We start from the raw sequence: 24,212 nt of genomic DNA, 5'->3' as shown, positions 1-24,212 counted from the left end.
TTTTTAAAACACCCCTTTCCTGCTGTTTTAAAGATCTGGGCCTCACACAAGCAGAAAATCATGTCTAGACAAAATTTAAGCAAAACGTTCTCATAAACAAATCCATAAAAACACCAATTATATAAAAAAGAAAAAGTGCATACATCTCTGGAAAAAGATTGTTTACTCTCGAGCAATGTGACACATCTGCAGTATTTATCTGTTTAGAATCTGTTTAGCTTTATTTCTGCACTGACTTTGGGAGTTCATCTGTAAGCAGCAAAGCAAAACTAACAGCTTCCATTATTTTTACTCTTGTTACAGCCTGGTCTCACATGACGTTATTCATGCGGGTCCTCAGTGTCCTCTCTAGCACTACTGCCCCCTACAGGAAGGAGACTTAGCAGTTTCTTCTGCTAAAACTACTCAGCAAAGGCAGGTTAACCTTTTAGTACCCTGGAGAACAAATTCAAAGCCTTTAGGATGGAATACTAGAAGTAATCTGCAAGTAAAAATACAACATTTTTGTTTCTTAAAGACCCACTCCAATGAAAATGGACTTTTTGGTGTATTAGACCTGTTTTTGCTGAAAAGTACATATTAGATGTAAATTGATAAATGGAAAAACGGAAATAATGAAAAAAATGCAGTTTGAAAAAAGATTGTAGAAAACACACTGGCTCCCTGCTCTGCTCTATTCTGATGCATCCACCTACAGACAAATAATTCCAAATACATCTTTTTTTTTCATCCTAGCTGGTATCTGGCTCTAAACTGTAGAGCTGAATAGCTATGATATTGCTCGCCATTATTGTTGTACCGGTAGTGTTAGGTTGGGGGTTGGAGGGGCTGAAAACTAGCGGGAGAGCGTGTAAACCAAGAGCTCTCAGCAACGGGGAAGGGAAGGGATTGCTCCGTGCCAATGGTTCCCACCAACAACTCAGAGGCCAATTTCTGTTGAATTAATGCTGCTCTGCAGAAACTGTATTAATTTTGGCTAAAGCTGCATAATCATAATTAAAGGACCACTAAGAAAGCTTTGAAAATAGCCTAAAAGATCATTGGAGTGGGTTTTTAAACGAGCAGTTCACAAATAGATATGCCATGTTTGGTTCAGACAATAACTTAAACATGACTTGACTTTGGAGCAGAAATATCAAGATTTCAAATTACAAGGAGAGCAAATAAAATTTACTTTTATACTGTGTTTATTATGAAATCTAATATTAAAAACATTTTAAATTGAGAGGAAACAAAATTTCTTTTTTGCATAAAAGCAGTTCTGAAAATGTAATGGAAAATTGTATTTAATGAACAGAATTATTTTCATCAAAATTGTAAAGAAACACTAAGTGACTTTACAGATTTCTGATTTTTGGAGTACTCAGCATTAGGCTTTTATAAACAGTGAAATGTTCTGTGATTGTTTTTGTTGGAAGATAATGATGGACATAAATCTATTGCACCATGCTGACATTCTGCTAGCTGGAATGAGGGCAAAACAGGCTGAGCTTTTTGCTTCTAAACAGCAAAAACAGAGCTGATATTTCCATGTGTTTTAAACAGAGAAGCTGATGTAAGACAGAAGCAAACATGCTCCACTTTTCAAATGTCTTTTCTGTGTCAAATCCACGACATGCCCCTATTAAAAAAAAACAAGTTCTGCAAATTAAAGAGCCTAAGTGATTTAAAAATGACACTTTCCCCCATTTTTTCTATCCATTGCTTTTTTTTCACTCTGATTTTTTCATCTGAGAATTATGAGGCAAATGATGTGCAATTGTGAACTTACCGAGACCTTTCGGGCTGATTCCGCTGCACTCTAGAGGGTTTACCGCCCAGTAGTAGTACTTGAGCGTGTGCATCAGCTGCAGGACTGTGCCCACACGCCGAATGGTGGTGTAGATGGTGGCCGTGCCGATGAACTCCGACGACAAATACGTGTACAGGGACAGCTGAACCTGGAATTAAAAAGAGGCCCACTCTATTTGAAGTGAAACACATCAACTGTGTTTGGATCTAGAGCTTCAAACAGAACCAATTTTACATGAGTGAGAAACAGAACCTCTCAAATGATTCTCCTTTTTTTGAAGTTTCTGTGCCAGAACGCCATTCAGCTCTTATCTGAGAATTTACTTCCAGTACCTGACATTTAAGGAGCGTTCATTGCTCATTTGCTCCTCCGATCCTTCTGCTCCCCCTTTTTTTTCCCCTCTCTTTGTTATTATTTCTCTAGACAATCCTCCTCATCTCACATGGACTGAATCGAGCCAGCTCACAAATCTCTGAGCTCATTACAGTGACCACTGTGCTAAAGAGCAGCCCTAACGAGGTGGCTCTCTTTAAACGGATGAAATTAGCAGAGGGCGGCGGCCTGAACGCGTCAAGCTCATCCTGACTGAAGAGTGCACTCCTCTTACTTGAAAGGCCCTCATTGCATTAGATTTCACACTAAGCTTTTTATCTGGTAAGTTTTTTGAAAAAAGGATTTTCCCTGTTCAGAGTAGCTCGTAAAAATATAGATGTTGCAGCCTGTGAAAGGATTCCTATAGACCCCAATGTCAGCTGTCTTGGGGGTCAAGCACACATTGTTTAAATACATCCAACCATTAAAATCTGTGACTTTGGTGCAGAGAAATAGCCACCAAATCCCATGGTAGCACATATGCATTGCTGTTGGGTTGTCACAAGAGAAAAACTCTAAATTCAAGCGCCTCATTTGACCGATTTCCATTGGATGACGACCAAAAAAAAACAAGAAGATCGCTGCAGTCAGATGGGAAGGGTGGCAGTCTACAGATCAAATCAAATTTAACTTTTTTATGTAGCACTTTCATCTATAACGTAATACAAAGTGCTGTACACCACAAAGTAAAAAACATAAAACAAGCACAACAATTTAAAAGTCAAATGTGGCGAAGCAGCATCACAGTTTCCGGCAAAGCCTAAATGCGCCTGAGCTGTTTGTTTCTCTTTGTTATTTTTCAATCACCCATCATGTGGATGATAAATTATCATTGCAATATCAATGCTATTTATGCTCATTGCATGTAGTAGTATTGATACTGTTTGGATTAAGTCAATATACAAGAATATATCTTCAAACTATGTAACCCAGGCTTTTGACACACACCGCGACCTCATCTCACAGCCACGCTGCTCTATGTTGAGTTTGTGTGCGAGACACCAGACAGCAGACGTCGGTTCTGATCCATGGCAGACCTTGCAGCCCTTTGTTTAGTCTTCCTGACAACACGGATGGAACTGATCAAAGACAGACAATTGAGTTGTCACGACAAAGACCTGGTACAGCGGCGCTCTCTGTTCAATTGGACTCTCAAAACGGCGCTGTGATGTCACGCGCAGGAGTCTATTGGAGAAAAAAAGCAGGCCCTCCACTTTTTCAAGCCCACAGACATTGGGGAAAAATAGGATATAGATATACATTCTAGAGTAGATTTTCTGCTATATGTGTTTTATTAAGTCTTGAATGTGACCATGGGTGTTCCTGCCAATAATGGGAATTATGAGACTGCCGTAAAGCAGTAAGTAACGCAGCTCTGCGGGAAAAACAGAATGGAACACAAGTGGAATTATAGGCCTAAAAGATTTTCGGGGAGTGTTTCTGTTTGACACATTTGTCATGATTGCGTGGCTCTCATCATAAGCCTGCTCAATCGACATCATGTTTATCAGAAATTCATCAACTTTTCTATTCACTCACACTCAGGCAATAATTTCGACCAGTCAATCTGAAAGAAAAAAAAGTAGGCTTGGATTCCTCCTGCCTTACTTATAGCTTCCAACATTAACCGCTTTTGTTGTGCCCCAACATGCCCTGAACCTGCTGTACCTGGCATCACCTCACAGGGTTGGATGGGAGATGACAGGAGGTTTAAAAAATAAAAATACAAAAATCAGAGCGCTGATGAGCCCCGAAGGAATGCCACAAACACTTACATCCAAATTCGGAATTGAGCGCTTTCCTGTCCCGAGGTCTTTTTCAAATGTCATTCTATCTGTTTCCCTCCCTTTCTTGCGTGTTCTGGCCTTTTCCAGCATGTGCCAGCTCCCATGTCTGTTCTAGAAAATCAGTTAGCATCTTATTTCGAAGGGCAGGAGCCTGTGGGATTTCAGTTCTTTCTCTTTTCTTTAATGTTCCTCGTTTTCGTGTGTAAGTACAAACAACAAATAAAGCTTTTGTTTTTGTTTTTTTACCAGTGTTCCCCCTTTCCCCATGCGCGATCCATCGTTTGTCCCTCTCAGAGCAGGTTAGTCAGTTCACACTCAAGCATTTCCAGGGGATACACAATTCTAAACAGACCTTGGCAGGGGTGTGTATCCAGATGGCAGCGTTGAAGAGGACATGGTCACAGAGCTGTTTGAGGAGCGGCGCTCCATGAGGTAAACCATCCAGATACTTGGCAAAGGATAGGAACTGCTCGAGTACCGCCCGGGTGATGTGGACTCGTGACGACTGGGAGGAGAAAAGCAAACGAGAGCTGTGGCTTCATCCAAACACACAAAGAGGAAAAGCTATTTACTATCAGAAAGTATAAATTAGTCTGCATGTGTTCTAAATATCTCTGAAAGTACAAAATGAGGCCAAGAAGGCTAATAGTACAAAATATTTTATTTTTTAGTTTTTACCTCCAATTTCATTTTATCATAAAATGAGAATTGTTCTCTTTGTTAGACCTAATCAGTTTCATCCAATCAAATATCCAAGACTGTTTTTCTTTAGTCAACTTGAACTGAGTTTTTAGGTGTGTTATTTGAGATTATTTGAGATTATGCTGTAAAGTCTTATAGTCAGAGTCTGATTATTCTTTTTTTTCTTCTATTTTTAAAGCTTTCCCAGTGGTCTTTTAATTGTAATTATGTCATTTTTATCCCAAAAAAACGGCATAAGCCATTTTTAGGACATAGTTTCTACAGAGCAGCAGGATTTCATTAGAAATACACCTCTGAGCAGCCGCCCCCCTTCCCCTTCCCATTGCTAAGAGCTCGGAGTAGTAGAGCTTGTGTCCCGCCCAGTGTATGTCATAAATACGTCATAAAAACACTCTTTTTTAAACAGATATATTTTTTATCTGCTCCTGATTTGAGCTGCATTTTCTTTATATAAGTCCTCCATCATCAGAAAAAGGCCACAAGAACATGTTAAAGCACACTTTTCAATAGAGTGAGTCTTTAAAGTTAATTTGATTAAAAATTGATTCCCATTATTTCCAATTTGTGATAAATTATTTAGATTTTTTTATAGTTAATATAATTTTAAATGTGTTTTTCTGTTATATTTTAGGTATTCTAATTGTTTTTATTGTGTTGCTCTTTTATTCAGCATTCCAGCATTTTTTGTTACCTTGCAGCAGTTTGTTATCCGTTCCTGTAGTTCAGCTCTCATTGACAAAGTGGGAACCGTCAAGCTGAGTACAAAGCTCTGCAAACTCTTTCTTATGGCATAAGGGTATTATTTTCTATATTAAAGTAGAGCAGATACTTATAGTAAAAGTGCAAATCATACCTTAAATGTATACTTTTTTCTTTCCACTGGATGTTTAGAAATGATTCTTTATCAATCAGTCATTTTTTAAACGTTCTGTTATATGTGCTTTGATCTGCTCATTTATCTACGATTATTACAATTAACTTTCATTCAAACTTCTTTTTTTTCTAAGCTTTCTCTTTATGATGCTTTACATAAATTAAGAAAAAACACATTTATGGAGCCTACAATGGAAAAAATTGACATACATACTTCATAGTGTGAACTGGAATCAATAAAAAGATTTTGGCCAAAGCGAATATATCAGAAAACATGACAAGCCCAGTAAAACACTGAATACTAATTTTAATTAATAAATTGAAAATTCATACCTTCTCCAGCAGATACCCGATCACCAGAAAGCCTTTCCCTCCCAGCATTTGCTCCTGCATCGCCACTGAGCTTTTCAGCAGCTCCACCAGGAACCCCAGCAGGGTGGCACTGCAACAAACAAACATTTCACCAATGATAACATTGATTTACACAAGGTTTATTTTAGGATGTGAATGAGAAGATGAAATGGTTAACACATTATTAAATGTTTTCATTAGGAATTTTTTCTTTTTAATGAAAACATATAAGAAAACTGAAGATAACAGAGGTTGGCTGCCTGATACCTTAACTTCTCACAGGAGGAGCCGGACATCTTATAGCCAACGAGGCTTTAATATCATTTGTCAATTCTTTTTCTGCATTGAAGAAAAATAAAATATCCCACCACCCCCCACCTATTCTTTCTAGAATACATTAGTTTGTAGCCTGTGGCACAGTAATGTCAGGCTTTCTTTTCATATGAAAATAACTCCCTTGCCCAAACACGGTGATCTTTTTGTACTGTCACTCAAAGCCGCTTCTGTCTTTCTTTGCTCTCTTCAGTCCTTTCTCTTTATTTTTTTCTGGGATTATCTGCGGCTGAGATCGTTTTTCTCCGTCAGGTGTCAACTTCTTCTCTCCACTCACCAGACGGTGGTGTCCACACTGCTGTCGTTGAGCTGCTTGAAGTCCAGTTGAGCAAAGAGCGGGAACAGGACCTGGATGCCTCCTATGGAGTGAATGGCACTGTGGATGGAGTGGGTCACAATGGCCTTCACATCCTGTCATGGGGGGAAAAGTCTGTTTGTTATGGTCACACACTCAATTGAGATTGACACAAATCTCCTCCAATTGCATTAATATAAATTTCTTTAAAAATACATACATTAAGACACTCTAGTTCCTAACTTTCAATGATAAAGTTACAATTTTAAGAAAACAGCAACAGACTCTTAATCTAAAACATAACAGTTGCTGCTTTATTAATTGTGAAGAAAAACCAAATACCTTGTAAGTTTGTATAAATGATTAAAAAACACAAATTAATTAAAATATTTCTGAGAGAAAATGTGCTTTTCATTTAAAAAAAAAAGGCCATTTGTTGTTTTTTCCATAATCTTTTTGGTTGGTTAGCACCGCGATTTATTTTGGAGTATGAAGAGTTTTCTGAAATGCATAACTGCATAACTCACTTCCAATAAAAAACAAAATTAAAAGAGTTCCATTCTTTTTTTTTGTAACTCTATTAAAAAATGTACCCTATTCATTTCTGCTGTGTGTAGTCTTACTCTACAGTGATGATAATTTGCTTTCAACTGATTTTATTTAGTAACATTCAGTAAAATAAAAAAAATCATGTTTTAATGTTCTTGTTTTAATGTTCATTCGTCCAAGCAAATAAAATATAAATAAAAAGTTATTTCCTGTCCACACAAGTACTGGGAAACTAAAGAAAAACAATCTACAAACTTTAATCCTCAAAGGACACTTTGAATGTAAGATTAATATTGGCAACTTTTAACTCACAGATACAAATGTTTACTGCAGGATACATAGTAAAAATGTCTCATAAATAATACTTTCTTTGTTTTATTTTAAACTTCTAAAGCATCCATTCTCTGGAAAACTACAATATTTACTCTAAGCATGAAGCGACTTTATCAAGTGCCCTTGAGGCAGGACAACATTCAAGCAGAGTCCTCATTTCGTTTCAGTCCCTTCATTCATGGATTGGTAAACAAATGAAAGGAATTCTGGGAGTGCAGCAGCTTCACAGACCTGCAGCATGAGCGCGTGCGGCGAATGGACGAAGATGGATTGGTTTTCCCTCGGCGAAGACTCCAAGCAGAGCTGGGCGTCCGTCGCCTTGGCGTTGTAAGTGAAGGAGATGGAATTGGCCAGCTTGCCGTCGTACAGCACCTGCTTGTGGTGCTCGGCCAGGTGGATGTCGCTCTCGGACTTGAACTTGAACGTGCTCTGTAGGGACAGGAGATAAAACAGGTGGAGGGAAGGCGGTGTGAGAGGAAAAGAACTGGGAGTCGGAGAGACAGAGCTGTCCAGATATGAGGCCAGTTCGACACCAAAACGCGCTCCGCTTAATTACAGCAGTGTGTAAACAACAGAGCATTAACTTAATGAACACAGCGCTAACCCGGGCACTAATTCAATTAACAGAGAATAAGAGACAGAGCGGGGAGCGGACATGTGGGAGGGAAGCAAGGAAAGATTCAAGTTTATCTCTTCAGAGTTTGTAAACAAACAAAAGATGGACATGTTTTTTTGTGTTCAATCTAATAAAGATGCTTCTCAGCCGGAGCAACTCGTCAGACTGTCCCAAATGGATGTTCGCCTCTAAGTTTGCAGAATCCCACCAAAACAATACTCAAAATAGTATTATTGATGGTTTGTTTATTCAGTTCTTTAAACCTTGGCATTTTTTACTTTTAAGCTTTAAAGCCCACTCCAGTCATTCTTTGATCTATAGTAAAAGCTTTCCCAGTGGTTTTTCAACTATAATTATGCCATTTGAAGCCAAAATAAAAAAAAAAACAGAATATGTGTTCTAGGACATAGTTTCTGCATAGTGGCAGAAGTTTCATCCCTTTGTTTACACTCTCCCACTAGCTTACAGCCCCTCACACCCCCAGATATACTCAGAAATACTATTTTAAGAAAATCTTTTTAAATATGTGAGAACATACATTATATATTCATGCTGTTTTTAATTTTGTTCTAATTTTACCTAATTTTGAACTTTATTCTGTCTTTATTTTGATGTGAAGCACTTTGGTACCTTGTAGGTGTTGTGAAGTACTACATCAATAAAGATTCATCCATTCAATTAATTTTTCAAAAGTGGAGTGGATCTTTAAATAACATTGACAAAACGAACTGGGCTAAAGATTTTCCTTGAAAAAAAAACAATTCACACAATATATATATATATATATATATATATATATATATATATATATATATATATATATATATATATATATATATATATATACACATAAATATATAAATTAAAAGAGATAATATTAAAGCTTTTACTATTAACTTTGTTTTCAGTATGAACTAATCTTAGCTGTTCAACCAAACAAATCAAAACGTTTCTTTTAAATGAGAAAAAACATCTGCTTTTTACATTAGTTCACACTTTGACTGATTCAATCATTCAAAAACTCCTTAATTATAATGTTCCTCTACTTTTAGAAAATTACTGCACTTTCAAAGGCAAACTGCTTTTAAAGGCACAAAACCAAATTCCCAACATTTTTACATGCACAAAATCCACAAATTTTAATGCATTTACATTTTTAAATTGTGTATTTTTCCCCAAAAAACTATTTTATTTATTAGTCAAATTTTTCTTTCTTGAAGTTTCATTATAGGAAAAATATTTGTTTTGTATATATTTTTCTCACATTTCTCTTCAATACTGGAAGTATGGTAGAAATATTGTTGAATTTAGATTATGATTAAGTATTTTTATAGCAAAAAATGGAAATTTGGAGTGTATGAAACAAAATCTTGTACACAGTCTGCCACAAAAATATTCATTCTGTATCCAAATAAATTGTGGTCATCTTTGCCCTGAGCTTTTGATGAGGCTTAGGTGACATTGTATTTGTATGTTTCCATTAGGTAAAGTGTTTTACTCTTGTAGAAACAAAATAATTGGTATATTAGCCACAATCTATTGAGTTTTTCAACCAGTTTTTAAACTACTGATTAAATTAAACTCATTAAGACGAGACTGGAGGCCGATGCATTATTTTTGCAGAAATTATGCTTATGTTGGGCGGGCGTGGTGCAGTGGTAGGGCGAACGACCTCCAATCATAAGATTGCGGGTTCGCTTTGCCCACCCGCATGTGTCAAAGTGTCCTTGGGCAAGACACTGAACCCCACCTTGTCTCTGGTGAAAGGTTAGCACCAGTGTTCGGCAGCGGAGCCGTCGTGTGTGTGTGAATGTGTGTGTGAATGTGTGTTTGACTGTAAAGCGCTTTGGCCTTCAAAGAAGGTAGAAAAGCGCTATATAAGTGTACGCCATTTCCCATTTTAAAAATATCCCAAATAAGCATAAATATGAATGACTTTAATTGCTGCATTCATTTTAAAACTCCATGTTGAGCAATTAAAAACGCTGTGCTCTAAAGCTTTATCCGTCCAAATGTACCTGCATAGCAGTGGTAATGTGAAAGGTTAATCAATCATAGATGCAAATAAATTGCTCTTTGCTTGTGTTTCTTCTTTCCTTGAAGGTTAACTGCTCCTCTGCATTCAGAAAAAGACATTAAACAGCCTCAATGAGAAATTAATAAACTCATTTTGATGCATGTTTTGTTTTTTTTGCAGTGTAAGCCCATTTTATTGTTACATGTGGGCTGAGTATAAATTTGCTTGTGGGGTTTGACGTACAAGAGAAGCAGGTAGCTGAGGGTGATGAGGAGCTTAAAAACACTTAGGCGCACACAAAAAAGTGTTTTTTAAGCGTTATACAGAGCACGCACAGCTAAAAATAAAGATTTATACAGTTATGATCAAGAGTATATGGACACATGCAGGAAGGAGAGCAACAGCTTTTGCCTTTCTAACACCAAGCAGCTGTGAATACAACAGTGGACTACAGTGACAAATGGGTGCACAGGACTGCAGCTGCAAATGTTTGGATGGCTAAAAATCAAGAGTTTGAAATGGATTTTGTTTAAAAACAGTCTTCTACATGTTTTTTTTAGATAGCTTTAAGGATTTTAAATCTCATCTGAAATCATATTGATTAAACCAAGAGGACAACGCAAAAAATTAACTGTGTCAAATATTTAAAGAAGTGTTCATTTTTTGTCTATACATAGCATTTTTTAAATTTCCATACACTTTTTGAAACTAACCTCACTTTATTCCAAACTTTATTTGAAAAAAAAAAAGAAGAAGAAGGCTAACACCCTCTAATCGGAAGAGTTTGAATTCAGCTCACTTCCCTGCCTAATGTCTGCTTCAGGAGACTGTGGAGCGGAAAATCCCCCACTTCAAACGTGCGCCCTGTAGCAGCTCCCTCTCCGCTCCAAATTTCACCATTTTCTCAGCCTGCTCAACCCATACTTAGCAGGGTTCACAATGATGGAAGTGCTTCGAGGTGGACTCAGTGGTCTTAAAGAAGAAGGAATTTGACGCGCCTTTTATGGTTATGAAAACCCCATTGCTCTCATTGAATCTTTGAGTGTGGAAAGCAAATGTTTATCTGAATGAAGAAAACAGTTTTCTATCATGAACCAAAATGTAAAAAAAAAAGCAAAATGTTCCTTTTTATTTTTTTGAGAAAAAGCTGCCAATGAAACTCCGCTTTACCAACACTGAATCCCGGAAAGCCGGCTCCACTGGAAATAATCTGATTTTGAGTCGTCAAAACGCAAATATTACAATTGTTGTAAAAGTTGACATTTCAACACAATAATTCTGTTTTTAGAGGACTATAGGCACCAGGGCACAACCGCATTTTGAAAATATTCAAAAAAGAGACCTGACAGGAAGTATAAAACTTAAATAAATGCTAAAATGTTAGTTAACATGCTTACATATTCAACGACTATAGGAGCACTTTTTTTTTTTTACCAATGATGGACAAAGTAGTGGTGATATATTAATTATCAGATGCAAACAAGCTAAAAAATGTGCTGTCTTGTTAAATATCACCTTATTTCAGCCATAATAATCCTAAAACCCCAAATACACTTGCGTCTTTACTTTAAAATAGGAGTATTTTTCTGGGATGCTACTGATATTAACATGGATGTAAACGTGATCATGACTTTAAGTTATCCCCTCTAGATGTTAACCCTATGAACTACAGACATGGAAATATACTTGCTACAATGCTATTTATTAAAGCACCACTGTGAAATATTAAGTAAGAATTTATGTACTATTATTAAATGACTAAACTTAATAAAATAATAATAAAACGGATCAAAATAAGTAGTTTTTGCAGCTAATTGTAGCTCGATTAGGGTGCAAAGTCCAAAGCCTTATTTAAACGTTAATATTTTAAGGTGCAATGCACCTTAAAATCTATTATTATAATTCATTACCTGACAAATACAGTTGTACACATGAAAACCTGCAAATGTGATACAGGTGTTCTGGTAGAGTTGTATGCTTCATTAATTGTCTTATGGCCAGACTGCTGGCAGAGCTCTGCAATGAGGACATCTGGACCCAGGATGATGAGAGCAAATAACAACACATTTATCACCACATTCAACAGACATGTGAAAACTAAACACACATGCAAGGAGAAGAGCATAAAACAACAATGGAGCTCTCCTGAAAAATCCCCACAAAGAAAAAAAAAATCAAGAGGCTACATTCTGTTTCCTTCTGTCATTAGTGAAGCATGGAGGCGCTAAGCTGCACGTGCACACACAGCATGGCGGTCATCATAAGCTGCTTCAGACGTAATGACCGCCAGCCTCCTCGCTGCGCTGAAGGCTTGTGCGGCAGAGGAAGCGGCGTGTCTGTCCGCTTTGTGCTGCTCATTACCTGGCCGGAACACCGACAACGGCTCAGACCAACAGGCCGCACACAGCTGCGCGCGTACGCTGAACTGTGCAGTTTACGCGCAGATATAGTTCTCAAGACCGACGAGGCAGCTCCGCCTGTCATGTACACATATCATCGTCTGCGTGAAGCCGTGAGAACAAGAACAGGCCCGTGCAGTAATAAATCAGGGAAGCTGTGTGACACAAGCTGAGTCCCACTGGCATCCTTCTTCAGCCAGCCCAAAAGCCCACGCACCCATCATTACAGCACCAGCACTGAGGCTTGTGGCTTTGAAGCAACTGAGCCATTTAATGGTCTCTTCTGGGCATCTGAGAAGGCCATTCTGCGGCATGCAGAGAGGCAATCATGTGAGTGATCAGCCTCAGGAAACTGCAGGCTGGAACAGAGTGAGAAATCAAAATTCATGGAAGCCAAACAGCAAATGCCAAGCATGTAATTACGCGGAGGAGAAATAAAATACCATATTTTAAAATGAGAAGAACAAAAATTTAATATTTCGAAAAGCTAAAATGGTTTGGAAATCCATATGAAGAACAAAGGAAAAGGTTCAAACTAAATGTTTTTGTGTATAGTGAAACTCCTCTTCAGAATCTACACTAAACCTTTTTCCTGAACAGCTGTAGAAGTTTTATACAAGTGTGTTGCAGTGGCACATCAACCTTGATAGCTTTGGACACTTTGATCAACAAGCTAATAAAAGTTTGAAGGGTGCAAGTCTGCCAGAACAAGATGCAAACAGCTGGCAAGGTGCTCCAGCATCTCTTCCTTCACTGACAGCTACGCCAAAGGGTAGAAGTGGCAATTTGTGCAGCACTTGGTGCTCATTATTCAAATTCATGAAATGTCACGGAATATTTTTTCATGGTCACAGAAATGCACGAACAGACTTGATATTTAGAAATAAATCTGTTTGAATTTTAACAGGTTCTTTGAGCATAGAGTTTGCAGGGATCTTTTGTGCTAAATGTTACATACCTTTGAGGTGTGCCAAAGTCCAATATATGTGCAGTGTTGAAGAATTTCTACACACAGTGTGTCTCTTATGAGTTTCAAGCTGGATGGAGCACAAATTGAACTTGATGTGTGCTAAAGTTGCATAATTATGACAAAAGGTAAGCTCAGATGGCAAAGGATTCCCCTTGAAGCGCTCAAAATAAGTCTGTAACACCACAGCTGAGCTGTCATGGTATGGAATACTATATCATTTGACAGCACTATGATGACTCTAGCCTCTACTAGGGTTTTTTTCTATGAAGGTAGAATAAAGCAGCATCAAGTTGCACACTCCGACAGAAAGTGCGTGACAGGAATGTCCAGTACACAGATGGTGCAAATGCAGCATCTTATTATCCGTTACCTTGTATCCTGGGCCAAGCTGGTGGATGGCAAAGATCTGAGCTGGGTTGAGAGCCTCGCTGAAAACATAGATAGCTCCCAGCTGGCCACAAAACACTCTGTTTGCATCCGCTGTTTCTGAAGAACCCAGGAAACATTTGTCATAGCTCTGAAAAACAGACAAAACCCAAACTTATGTTTGAATACAACATAGGTGGATAAAATTGTGTTTGAAGGTAGCAACAACCTATTAACCTTTTTAATTATTTGGCACTAGCATCCATAACGGTAACTATGACGATTATATAAAAAGTATATATTCAATGATTGCTGATTTTAAATCAACATTTTCCAACTTTGGTATTACCTGCAACTACATAACCAACGTCTACTCATCTTTTATGAATAAAGTCAGTATAATACCTTATATCCTCTGCTCTCCTAAAGTAGTATTTTTAATCATGAAGCCTTAAGACCAAACAAACTGGTAGTATCGCCACATTTAAGACTTGTTTTTTTCCCCTTTAACAAAACTTTGATACATTTCACAAACTTTGTGAACAATCTAAAACACTTGCCCTAAAGGTAGAGCCATTTCCCCACAGAAAAAAATGAATTAAGAAAAACACTCTTGGTAATGTAGCAATGTAACAAGAGCATGAGTTGCCACTGAGAGGTCAGGCTGCCTGTCCCCGGCTAAATGAAAAAGTTGGAAGTTGGCTTTGAGTTTTGCTGGAGAGATGCCCAAGGGCAACTCTGCGCCAGCCAACTAATCAGAGGGCAAACCTCAAATATTAGCCAAGCTCACAACAGGAGGGAAGTTTGAAGTAGAGTCCGGCTGAGACGCTGGCATAAAGGGCCTTTACTGAAAGTTTGTTTGTTTTGGTTTTGATTTCTTTAAAGTCAGTGCACTTACGTCATTGGTGTTGACGTGCCAGGCCATGTCACCGTAGGAGACCAGCTGTCCGTTGACATAACAACGGATCTCTGAGTTCCTCCAGCGGTTGTAGATGTGGACGATGCTGATCATGTACCACTAAAAAAAACACAGCAAAATGATGAATACGCACAGGCTAACCCCCCACACTGTAAAAAAAAAAGCTATTTCTATCATCAACTCCAAAAGTTTTCAACCAAAACCAAAACTTTTTGTACGAACAGTACATTTAAAGGAATTACATAATAAATTATTACACATTTTGTTAAAGGGTATATGCAATTTTGGAGTTTTACATTTGGACGGCACTCCAAATGGCAAACGCACTATGTAGTGAGTAGTGAAAGAATTCGGACATAACCCAAGTTTTCATCATCAGAACACAGTGGATTCCGAAATAGTCTTTGAAAAATGTTTGTATTTATTGGGTTTTTACTCTGGGAATTCCATGATGTCATATATGGCGTTTAATAAAAAAGGAGGGAGCATAGTGTCCGAATTGCTGTCTGAATCTAAAGCAATGGACAGTCCCACATTTTAGTACCGGTAGTTAGGGAATTCGGACATATCCACAATCAAGGATACCAAGTAGGCTAGCATTAGAACTAATAGGGTTAGCTTTGGTCATAATCTTAGGAGAATCTGTTGTTCATTATGTTTCCAGGGTTTTATAATCTGAAGTGCTCAAACTTTAAAAGAATGTTTTCAAACCAGGAACAATAATATACCCTCTTCGTAATGTCTGAGTTTGCTGCATGAACTGGTCCTAGCATGGTAGAGGCTATGATAGATGTTTGGTCCAAAATAGAAGAGAAACAAAAATAAGAGGTGAAATCTAAGCAGACTGAAACAAAACTAGAATTTTAACATTTTCTACACCACTGGGCATCAGCAAATGTACTTAAAGCCATTCTCTATTCCACAAGCACATGGAAACACACATTAACCTGTGCATCCAACCAACAAAAGAATGTAGGACAGAGTGACTTATGAATTGATCAAATGGAACCACTGGGAACTTTGTTAAGCGTTGCAGGGATTCTACCAGGTCAGCAAATACTTTGGAAAGCCATCTCATCAGATCGGTGTGAGTTTGCCTAAAGTGCACGCTAGCATGTGTTTGAGTGTGTGTCACTGTGCAAGACAACAGCAAAATGCTGACAGTGCGGGAGAAGGGCAGTGTGCAGGCCTTAATTGACCGACTATATCTAGACTCATCAACATTCCCGGTGAGTGCGGGAAGAGATAGAGGAAAAGAGCACTCCCCGACCCTGATGTGTCTCATCTAACAAGTGACACAAGATTTCCAAAATTTGCATTTCCTTACCTTGCGAGGTTGAAAATCGTATTTCACACAGTGCTGGAAGCCTTTTCCTTTTGACTTTAGTGAGGTCACGATGAGACAGTTTCCCACAAAGTGGGCAGAGTAACCGATTCCTTTACTTGTGCGAAAACTACAAAGAGACAGAGAAAAATAGAGAAAATATTTACATATTTTACAATGAAACTCAATTACCGTAAATTCCGGACTACAAAGCGCACCCAATTACAAGCCGCACCCAGTAGGCAACATGGTGAACCTGAGAACTCACGTCCTGAATCCCCGAGTAGGTGTGATGCATTAGCACACTGTGGGAGGAGTCAGCCTTGCCTCAGGCTCATGCATGTGACTATACCCACATCTGCCAAACAGCATGGACCTCTATTCTGTTCACAAGTTCCTCAGTTATGGTTTATTTATTTATTTATTTATTTATTTATTTATTTATTTTTACTTATTGACAATCTAGGTATCATACATAAAATTACAAACAGTAACCATATAATCAACATTACATCCCTCAGTTATGATGAGGAAATTTACATCCGCGATTCCCCTTTTCCCATGAGTCTTAGGGGCTAAAGGCGGGGCCAACGCCGGGCTCGCCACACTGTTGTACGTGTTTAAGAATGAGCAAGTATCAGCAGTGCATGGAGGGGTGAACGGGAAAAGCTCTCCTTCCGCTTGTGTCGCGGCAGCGTTATGGGAGTAACAGGGCTGGTTAAAAAACACACTAGTAAAATAAAGCAGCGGCGACTGAAAAGCGCGCGCCTCAGCGCGATACCAGCGCCTCAGCGAGGCGCGTGCATCAGAAATTTCCTTCCACAACAAACACTGTTGCTCAGCGGACGCCTCTGCGCTCCACGCTCGCCCCGCGCGCTCCCCTTCCTATCTTCTCCGACACCTCTGGCCAGGGCAGCTCCAGGGAGGAGCAAATCGTGTCTGTGCAGAGCAATCGGACTTAATACTGTAAGTTTTGTGGATGAGGGGCGGATGCGTTGTTACGTGTGGGAGCCATCAGACTGCCATCGGCCCCGCAGCTCTATAAGAGCAGCAGGACATGTCTCCAGCTCACACAGAGGCTTTTCAAAGCAAAATTCCGCTCAGTCCTTAGAAACCGTTAAAACGATCACGTCGATTTGTGTTTCCAGTCGTGTCCCGACAAAATAAAGGCTGATGTTATTCCCACATATTTACGTGCAGCAAGCCGAGTCACTATGACTCAGAGGTAAATTCACTCCCGAGCATGCGCTGTTCTCTCTGTCACGCAGCAGAGCGGCTTTTCCAAACCCGTTGGTGATGGTGGATTTTTTTACGCTGCTTTTAACGATTGCTTTTAACTTGAAAGTTTCATCATATTGTAGCGGCGATCACGTGCACGTCGGGTCTAATGGCACCAAAGGATTCTGGGATGCGGCTGGGCATGCGTGTTTCGTTTTGTTGAACCATGACTGAAGTGTCTAAGACCTGAAGTGAGGTCCATGCTGTTTGGCTGCTTAGAGGTGTATAGAAAAACAAATGACTTGTGCTTGGTGTTAGATAAAAATTCAAACCATTCACTGAGTCCGAAAGTACGTACATGGCGGCCGCCAATTAAAACCATAAATTAGCCGCGTAACTGAATAAGCCGCAGGGCTGTAAGCGCAAGAAAAAAGTAGCGGCTTATAGTCCGGAAATTACGGTACATATTTTCCCAAGGAGGTGAACCTTTCTGCTTTTATGCAATTTCACAGATGAAAAATAAAAGAACAAAAAATAAATCCTTCCTACTAATGTACAAGCTGAGCACCTCTAACACTCACATAGCGCATTATTTAAACCAGTGCTAGCCATAACAAGCAAGTCTTTAAAGTGCCTTCTTTACAACAACCACGTGGCTTCTAGATGCAGTTTTATCACTGATCCCTTTCCATCTTTTTTTCCCCCATAATATTTTTCTTCCCACACTCCCACATATTGTAACATCCATGGAGAATGCAGTCTCCCTGCTAGGACACGTTTCATGTCTAAAACAGGCCCGGAAGGATCACACACATAGCAAAGCCAGGGAGCAGATATAAATCCCTCTCAAGTGAATCCCCGGTTTACATTAGGAAGGCGTTAAAAGTGTTTTATCATGGCCTTCATTGCAACTGCGGAGGCCAGTATCAGACGTGTGGCTTGAGTAGCAGCTACATCTGGGGGAGGATGATAAGACCTGGGCCAAAAGAGACAACGATGCCCTCCCTCGCTCGCCTGTTACTTGCCATGACAACCGGAAAAACGGTTACTAGGGAAACAGGATTACATTCAAACACTCCACATGATTACAGTTCTTTTTTTTTTTTTTTTTCGCAACAGTGTCTGGAACGTAGATGACTACATGTCATCCTTTTTTGTAGAAGACTGACTTTTTGTTGGTGATAAATCTTGGACTCTCTTAAAGGTGGAACCGGACGAAAAGGTGGAGAGAAGAGGCACACCGGTGGAGAACGGGAGTTCAATGAATAAAAGGTCAAAGCTAATGACGCTTCCTACTGGCTAACGGCTTGTACTTACAACACCAGAGATGCACAACAAGTTCAAGCATTCAGGAGGTCATACGTTCGTTGTAGAGTGCCTTAACATTTAAACTTTGGTTTTAATTAAACTATCTGTTTACCTAATAGGTTAATGTTCATGTATTTCAGTCTTGTGACATTATCCTTTTTTGTTTTATTAAATCGGTTGGCATGAAATGTTTTGGGAATAACCAATACATTTCTAATGATTTGGTTAAAAAAATTCAATCAGGTTCCTCCTGTCCAGATGTCAATGTTCAAAAATATTCTTAACTCTTAATCCAAATTAAGCACTCTTAATATAGCTCTTACAAATATTATTCTACTTACCAATAAAGGTATGGTTTATCTTTGTCCACATTGATGTTATTGAGTGGATCCTGTCTGAACCAAGTGTTGATAGTGAATCCATTCTGGTAGGGCCATTTGGCGATTGGGGGTAATGCTATAGCCTGGTTGGGGACACAAACAGAGCTCATTTGTATGACAACTATTATACCACCATTTACCAGCTCCTAATGGTATTTACTCTGCTTCTTGTGCTGGCTGAGTAAAGTGCCAACGCAAAAGGGCAGACTGATTGTGAAAGCGTCATCAGCAACACGTCTAACTAATGTGTTGTCAATGAGCTGTTGAGGCGTCTTGCCTTACCGCTGCACTGCGTCCCGGAAAGTTGAAGAAGGTATCCGGACCATGTCTCTGAGGCATCTGGTTCAACACTGACAGGAGTTTGATCGCATGTCTTGGCTAGAGGAGAGTGGAAGAGACGAGAGGGTCACTTTCCTAAGAGTGTGACAGATGCCAGCTGTGACATCACATCTCTACCACAACCACGCCAGATCAATAGTCTTCAATCATACGCCCCCCCCCCTGACTACAACTACTCAATACCATGGTGAAGTTGTAATCGATCTGTCTCTAGGGAGGGTTGCTAGGCAGAGGAACAGGACTGGACAGGGATGAAGGGACAAAGCGGATTGGCTGAGGATGCTCATTGAACAGAATGCTATGGGTATGGACCACTGATGAGCGACCAGAGGTTGATTGCGGTTGCACTCAAGCATGTATTAGGAGACAATCTAAAGGCCACTTATAAACTAGTAAATAGCTCAACCATTACGAATAATGGCAAATTTGCAGGTTTTTGAGGATTTCTTGGACTTTGTCACTTCCTGGAAGTCAATAAAAAACATCTTGAGGTTTGGACAGGGCTTCATCAGGCTACTGCGCTTGACCAATCACCTTTGACTTTTTTTTTTTTCCAGAAGGCAGCAGTTGACGAACTAGTGATTTTATAACAAATCTGTAAATAAACACAAGCAAATAGCCATGGGATGGGCCTTTCAATAGGACTTTAACCCCATTCATTCATCTCAAACGTGCACAGCCCGGTTTTTAAAGAGCTACTCTGTGACCACTAAACGTAGACAAGTTGCTAAATGTGCGCTAATCAGTAAGCTAAGGAGATGAGAATACCACATCCAGAAGCAAAAGTCCCTACAACATCAAAATAATATAATTTAAAGGAGCTCAAATAAATGATAAATAAACTGTAAAATAGGTTTCAGATTTATTTTTTTAATGTTTTATCCATTTTGTATGCACTAACTAATAGATGGAATACTGAAGCTTTGTGGACGTATCTTAAGAGAACCTCACACATGTGGGCTCAATCACAACTAAAGGAAAATAGTAGTCCGGCATGACAAAGACTAGTGAAGCAGACTGAGCTGGGAAGAAGAGCTCAAGCTGAGGAGATGTAGAGGTGAAACAGGCTGTCAGAGGAGAAAAAATACGAGTCATTTAGTATCGAGAAGCTGCTCCGTGGTTAGCCGGGTTATTCGCACAGCAGGCCTGATAATATTGAACGGAGCTGACTGTTTCACCTTCACACCTGATTAGGTTGTCGGGGCTTTTTTACATCACGGTTGTACTGCTCTAATAACATTAACACATTTAATCCTCAGTTGCAAGAAAAAAAAGGGGAAAAAAGAAATCACAAAAAAGTGCCCTTGTCTTGACATCTATGCATAAATCAATCTGGAGACACACAAACATTCTCTACCTTGGTCTTGTTTAACTACACAAACATGCTGTTCCTGAAAAAAAAATACCCAGACTGATCACTCAGCAAAGCTGGGATTTTGGTAGGACTCTTAAATGCAAGAAATTGAGATTCCAAAACTATTCACAAACACTAAGGGTGCAACGGATCACAAAACTCGCGGTTTGGATCGTGTTACGGTTTTAGGGTCATGGTTTGGATCATTTTTCGGATCAGAAAAATGGGGAAAAAACTACAGAACACTCTACAATTCTTTTTAATCTTCAAACCATAGATTTAATAAAGCATATATATAAAGTATTTCAAAACATATACACACTGACACAAATGTATTCTATTGTCAAAATATTTGCTCATTGAGGCCTTTTTATAAAAACAAAACGTTAAGGAGGTCTTTGAACTCAAGATATTCCTTCATTTAAACTATATACCGGTAAACAAAAGTGTTTGAGAGATTGGCTTTTTGGAAATAAAGAAAAAAAAAGAAATACATTTTTTAAAAAGTAAGAGTATCAAGGGACGGTTCATTCTTTCACTGTGTTCCCTTCTGGGATAAAGCCCCTCCCACTGGTTCCAGACGGAGCAGCGGCTTTTTCCTGCCACAGAAAGTGGGACGGCTGCTGCTCCTAGCTGAGAGTCTGACTGATTTCTGAAGGAAATCATAATGACGTGGAGCAACGCTTTGCAAAGTGTCATTTGATGGGAGCTCCTACCACATGCGGCAGGAGCTGCAGGTTAACGCACTTCCTGGACAAACATCAAGCAGCTTGGACGCATGTTAAAAACAAAGATGGTGTAAATGAATATGACACAAGACAAATGATGCGCGCGAGAGGTGCGCACGAGGAGGAGGAGATGGGAGATGATCCGCGGTACACGTGTGTCGCACCGTTGTTCGTGATCCGTCGCATCTCTAACAAACAGCGACTTTCTAGAAACAGTGCACATTTATTGTAGAAGAAAAACAAGGGTTCAAAAGTACTAAGAAAGTCTGTTTGTAGAATAAAGTAAATTGACAAAAAAAACACTTTTTTACTAACCAAAGCAATATTTTTCACATTTTTTTTATTTGACAGTTTGCCGTTAACTAAGATAAGTGGAAAGTACATTAAAGTTACTCTGAAACATACCAATACTTCTCTAGGGAAATGTGTTTAATGTTTTTTCTGTTGCTTTTATTTTGTTTCATTAAAGAGGGCCCAAGTCGGAGAAAATACAGAAAGTGTCAGAAAGGGCATCCGGGCATCAGAAAGGGCATCTGCCAATTCAAGGAATATCCCATAAAGTGAACAACCACAACAACTTACCCAGATGCCATTGTCTCCTTTCAGCATACTGAAGAGCAGCTTAAGCTCCTTGACTGTAATGCTGTAACTGGCCAGGACTCCCAGCATGTCCACCAGGAGGTCTGAAGAAACACAAGCAAAAGGGCGAGGGTGGAGGGGTGGTGGGGGTTAGACAGCAGAGAAATGTAAGTATTCTCATCACTTTGCTTGTGACTCAGCATTTGGACGGCTCTGCTCTCACATTTCTGCGATAAAATATGATGAGGTCATGAAACAGACACAGTGTGTATACTGCGAGCTTTGGTCAATTCATCATACACTTCAGCCAATGCTGGACTGTGCTTCACTCTCCACACACTCACAGCTGCTTCGGTGAACACAAAACTCACACAACCTTGAATCTGAGAGTTGGTCGGTAAAGCATCACCTCAGCCCACAAACTTTTCTTGAACTGTTTTAAATTACTGGCATCGTAGGCATTTATTATTCTAATTCAACATCCCAAAAGACAGAAAAAACCAGAGTCATTTAGACGTAATTTCTACGCCATTTTTGAGGGTATAATTAAAAGCCAGGCATTTGTGGATGACCTTCCTGCTTCACTGACCTTCACTTTACTCAAACACAACAGATCAGTGCAGATATGGCAGAGTTACAGCACAGCCCATTCAGGCTGGATAATATGCTTAGAGAGGCTCTTTTTTTTCCCATATTAAGCCTGCTAGATATGAATAGTCTTCCCATAATAATTCATTCAACAGAACCATAGCGACAGAAAATAATGCCAGCTTATTGAAGTGATCGGTATGAGAGGAAAATGCAAACACTCGATATCCCAGATTCAAAAGGGTGTTTTTGGTATGAAATAGGTCATTTTGAGTGGTCTGGAATGGGATCTCGAAGAGGAGTCAGTGGAAATTAATATAGTGGTCCAAGCAGAATATGCCCTTATGGTGGAAATAAGTCATTTACATTCTGATATACATGAGGACAGACAGAGGCAGGCAGGATAAGGATAATACAGGACACCTTTGGGTGAGTATCGCCACTAAATAGAAATCCCTAGCTGTGTTTAATACAGAATACATATTGCAGTTTAGTCAAATTGTGCTAAAAGTCCCTTTGTATCAGTTTTATGGTTAGAAGGGTAGAGTGCATGGTGGTAAAGTTGTTTGGCACCATCACCTAAAACCAAAAAATCCTGATGAAAGTCTTGGCTGGATTCACAGTAGGGTCTGCATGCTCCACATGTGCAGATCAGGCTTTTCTTCTTTTTCCCACACTCTAAAAACATATTTGAGAAGTTAACATAAGACTCAGGAGTGAGTGTGGTTATCCGATTAAAGTTCTGTTATGGACTAGTAATGCGTCTAAGGCATTTCCTGGCTTCGTCTAAGTGCAACTGGGATTCCAAAACCCCCAGAAAGCATGAACAGGATAAAGCTGGTTTAGACAATTTACGGATGTTAAAATAAATTTATTTTACCGGAAAATCAACCAAAGAGAGAAAACAAAGATTTCAGATAGAATCTTTCTCTGGAACCTTATAGAAATTTGTTAAATTTCAACAGTGTAGACACCCAACAGAGTTTTCACACAACTCAGTTGCTAAAGCACATTCAGAGCATCCCCCACAGTCTTTTCACACTTCTCTGAATGATTCTCCTGTTCCTTTCAATGGGAAGCCTCCGCGCTCTGCCACTCGCAGAGACGCTCTACAGGATCTGGATCCTATCTAAAGGCCATCAACGGCATGCTTGAACATTCTCTGCTGTAACCGGTCGTGCTTTTGGTCTGCAAAAGTGCCATCAACCTTTTTGAAGAGCAGATAGAAATAATAATACAGTTAACCATAATGATTAACAACCAGTAAACTTGTTGCTTTATGTTGCTTCATGGTCTTATCCCCCTTCCCCTCCTATTATCACCCTCCTACCCCCCCCCCCTCTCTAACGTCCCTCTCTCTTCTTCCCCTCTTTCCTTTTCCGTCCGGTCCAACACCCAAGATTTTCAAACATGATTGAAATTAATAAAGTTTGGCCTCAATTACAAAAGGGGTTTATTCAGACATACCTTTGGTTTGTCTGCAGATTAATAACCCCTCTTGTTAAAGTAAAATATGTCCAACACAAGAGGCCCTCAGCTCTCATCTGTCTGCCCAGCTGTTGGACAGGACAAGTTAAAAAAAATAAATAAATAAAAGAAATAATAATACAGTTATGCTGTGTGCAAGGCCCCTTGTGACAATTGAAAGAAAATAATGGAAAATGTCGTTTATAAAATAGATTGACTGCCTTTCAGTTAACTATAATTTAAATTGATTACA

At 39.2% G+C, this 24,212-nt stretch overlaps 1 protein-coding gene across 29 annotated transcripts in view; it reads right to left on the bottom strand.

Moving 5' to 3' along the window:
- nbeaa (neurobeachin a) overlaps positions 1-24,212 on the bottom strand; it is a 101,152-nt gene that overhangs the window by 41,283 nt on the left and 35,657 nt on the right. For all 29 annotated transcript variants that reach the window (XM_078930762.1, XM_078930769.1, XM_078930775.1 and 26 more), the window contains exons 3-13: positions 21,908-22,008; positions 19,187-19,282; positions 18,866-18,987; positions 16,002-16,128; positions 14,654-14,773; positions 13,760-13,906; positions 7,619-7,816; positions 6,488-6,621; positions 5,860-5,968; positions 4,304-4,456; positions 1,772-1,940 (exon numbers count right to left, since the gene is read on the bottom strand). In XM_078930762.1, coding sequence (XP_078786888.1) covers positions 1,772-1,940; positions 4,304-4,456; positions 5,860-5,968; positions 6,488-6,621; positions 7,619-7,816; positions 13,760-13,906; positions 14,654-14,773; positions 16,002-16,128; positions 18,866-18,987; positions 19,187-19,282; positions 21,908-22,008 — 1,476 coding nt within the window. The remainder of the gene's footprint in view (positions 1-1,771; positions 1,941-4,303; positions 4,457-5,859; positions 5,969-6,487; positions 6,622-7,618; positions 7,817-13,759; positions 13,907-14,653; positions 14,774-16,001; positions 16,129-18,865; positions 18,988-19,186; positions 19,283-21,907; positions 22,009-24,212) is intronic.

This window comes from Oryzias latipes, chromosome 14, assembly GCF_053564925.1.
Source record: "Oryzias latipes strain Hd-rR chromosome 14, Olatipes_Hd-rR_3.1".
NCBI classification, from domain to species: domain Eukaryota; kingdom Metazoa; phylum Chordata; class Actinopteri; order Beloniformes; family Adrianichthyidae; genus Oryzias; species Oryzias latipes.
This window is presented reverse-complemented; position numbering and strand designations above follow the sequence as displayed.